The following is a 3,378-nucleotide window of genomic DNA, read 5'->3' as shown; positions in this document are numbered from 1 at the left end:
ATAACGTTTTAGGCACACAGCAGACTGTTAACCAGTACCAACAGCTTTTGCAAGGGCTATTTTTCTCACCAAAGTGTAATTCTATTTTTTAATCCTGGTACACACTTTCAATTATTATTGACCAATCACTGACACATTTTTCTACCTCCATGTAGTATGAGAGTCAACACATATTCAATATTATGAACAGATAGTGTACATGGGAGCACAGCAAAGACTATAAAAATAAAAACTCACCATTGTAGAAGCTGTAGAAATGTGGAAGCCAGAGTGTGTTTAGAATCCATACCAGAGGTCGGAGGGTGTACAGCATCCATGGTAGAAGTCAGAGGGTGTTCGACAGATATATCGGAGGTCAGAGTTTGTTTGGCAGCCATGTCAGAGGTCAGAGGGTCTTTAGCAGCCACGTCAGAGGGTGGTTGATAGCCATGCCAGTGGTCAGATTCCAGATTGTGGTTGTCTGCTATCCGGGAAGTCCAAGTATAGGCCAAAGTTTAAGTAAAAAATTGTGAACTGAAAAAGTGAAAAAGAAAATCCCTAAAGGCTGGTTCACACTGCAAGAGTTTAACGCTAGTGGTTTGAAAAGCTCTTGCTAATGCGTTGCTATGGGGGATTTTTATAAAAATCACATCGCTCAAGTGAGAACAAACTCATAGCATTGCATAAGTGAGAGTTTTTAAATTCGCAAGTGCTTAGAAAAAGCTCTTACAGTGTAAACCAGCCCTAAGGCTAGTTCACACTGCAAGAGCTTTTTCAAACTGCTTGTGATTTTAAGAGCTCTAGCTAATGTAATCCTGTGTGTGTGTTCTCACGTGAGCAATGTGATTTAAAAAAAATCACCCATAGCAATGCATTAGCAAGTGCTTTTCAAGTCACTAGTGTTAAAAAAAAGCTCTTGCAGTGTGAACCAGCTTAATTAAGAAAAAAAAAAAAAAAAAAACCTCTAATACTGCAGGTCTGTGTGGTAGCTCTCGAAACACCCGATAACGCATAGTGCTGGTTTTGAAGGGCATTTTGCACAGTAATATCGGGTTTCCGATCGAATTGCATTTTTGCGGCAAACCTTACATCTCTTTTGGGGATATAGCCTCGATGAAGTAGGCATTTTCCTGCAGTACTGCAGGAAAATGCCTTTCATGGAGTCTGGTGACATCCTCCGAAACAAGTTGCACTGGGTTCTTTTCAGGTTGTACAGATCGGTGAATGAGTGTTCTGATGACTTGCTCCTGAAATTTTAAAAACCTGGCCTTGTTGCGTGATGATGATCTCTTATAGATGACAAAAGAGTTGTGAAGGGCCACCTGCATTAGATAAATTGATACTTTTTTGTACCAAGCCCTGCGTTTTCTATCGATGCGGTAAGGAGCAAGCATCTGATCTGCCAAGTCCACACCCCCCATGTGCTTATTGTACTCAGCAATGGCCACAGGTTTTGTCACTTCTTGTCTTCGGGACGTCACTGATGTAGTCGCCTCAGAATGTATGTTGGTCAGAAGCAAAACATCCCTTTTATCCCTGTATTTTAGGGCAAGCAGTTCATCGTTTCGGTTGCTGTAACACTCCCCTCTTTTCAGTTTTTTATTCAAGACCTGTGGTGGCAGACCCTTTCTGTTAGCTCTAACAGTTCCGCAGGCCCCAGTCTGAGCTGTATGCAAAAATTTGAACAGTGGGACACTAGAATAAAAGTTGTCCACATACAGCTGATACCCTTGGTGGAGTAATGGGTTAATGAGATCCAGGACAATTCGCTCACCAGCACCCATGTAAGGAGGGCATCCAGGAGGTTCAATCACACTGTCCTTTCCTTCGTATACCCTGAAAGTATAGGTAAAGCCCGTCCCGCTTTCGCATAATTTATATAATTTGACCCCGTATCTGGATCGTTTGGAGGGGATATACTGCTTTATTCCCAGTCTTCCGTGAAAAGGTACAAGGGACTCGTCAATTGCAATTTTTTGATTTGGGATGTAAAGCTCTCCAAATTTTTGATTCAGGTGGTCAATGAGGGGCCGTATTTTGAAAAGGCGGTCACGGTCAGGGTCATCATGGGAAAGATTATTGGCATTGTCATTAAAATGCAAGCAACTCATAATCAATTCGTAACGGTGTCTGGGCATTGCTGCAGAATAAATGGGCATGTAGTGAATTGAATCCTTGCTCCAGTACCTGTTTTGCTCTGGTTTTTTTGTAATGCCCATATTGAGGGTCAAACCTAAAAAAAATTTCAGTTCAGGAACATTTGTGGGGTTCCACTTTCCCACAAATGATGAGGTGGGATTAGCCGCTATTTTTTGCTGGGCATAAAGATTTGTCTGTTCACAGACAAACTGCAGAAATGTGTCTGTTATGAACAGACTCAAAAAATCTAGTGGCTGCATGTTCTCAGTGGCCACTTGTATACCACTACTGGCTGTGAAGGGATGGATGCTAGGGGCCTCCAAATTAGAGGGTGCCCACTGTGGGTGGCGAAGCTCATAAGGTAGCTCTTGCCTCTGACTTGGCCTGGCAGCCCTCTGACCTCTCTGACTGGCATTGCTGGTAGTAGCTGCGCTGGGTGCTGTCATCTCATCTGGGTGAGGTGATCCCCCTTCAGCAGCAGAATCGGTGTCACTGTTCATTGGATCAGGATCAGTGCCCCTCGCCTGCACTTCTGTCCTAGCTGGCTGAGCTGGTGGTGGCCCAGCGGAGTCAGAATCTGTGTCGCTTTCTGACAGCGAATCCGAATCTTCTTGGGGACACCACTCTTCATCTGAATCAGATAGGTCTTCTTCACTGCTGTCGCAATACTGCAGAATGGCGCAGGCCTCTTCTGCCGTATATAGCCTCTTTGCCATCTTAATGACTAAGTTAGGCAGGCAGGTAGGTAGGTATATTTTTTTTATATAAAAAGGGAAGTTAGCTAGTAAGGAGTAGGGTAAAAAAGGTATAGGATATAGTATAGTATACACTATATAGTAGTGTATGAAAAAAGGAATGTATGGGCCTGAAATGCCTAACAAAAAAGGGAGGAAAGGAGAGGTTAAGTGGTGTGGCAAGGGAAGGGTTAATCAGCTTAATCAGCTACTGAAAAGCTGGTACTGAAAAGCTGTCAAAATAGATTTCCCCTCAGCAATGTGATAAAAGTAACAAATACCTCAGATCACAGGAGCAGAGTGATCTGATTTTTTTTTTACTTTTATCTACACTGTGTCTCTATTTGTAAACTTTAGAATGAATGAAGACTGCCACTGGCTGTAGCAGCCGTCAATCATTTATTATAAACTCTGATTGGATTTGGGAAACTCTTTTCCCAGTATCCAATCAGTGATCTGTAACTTAGGGGGAGTTAGTGTGTGTGTATATATGTTTATATACATCACAATGAATGAAGGCTGCCAC

General features: G+C 42.7%; 1 protein-coding gene across 1 annotated transcript; it reads right to left on the bottom strand.

Moving 5' to 3' along the window:
- Window positions 1-1,064: 1,064 nt before the first annotated feature.
- Window positions 1,065-2,834, bottom strand: LOC137510699 (piggyBac transposable element-derived protein 4-like). The gene has a single exon (XM_068233929.1). It carries the CDS (start codon window positions 2,832-2,834, stop codon window positions 1,065-1,067), a length of 1,770 nt encoding a protein of 589 aa, XP_068090030.1.
- Window positions 2,835-3,378: the final 544 nt, after the last annotated feature.

Source organism: Hyperolius riggenbachi, chromosome 1 (genome assembly GCF_040937935.1).
Source record: "Hyperolius riggenbachi isolate aHypRig1 chromosome 1, aHypRig1.pri, whole genome shotgun sequence".
Classification (NCBI taxonomy): domain Eukaryota; kingdom Metazoa; phylum Chordata; class Amphibia; order Anura; family Hyperoliidae; genus Hyperolius; species Hyperolius riggenbachi.
The sequence above is the reverse complement of the archived record's forward strand: the minus strand, read 5'-3'. Positions and strand labels throughout refer to the sequence as shown.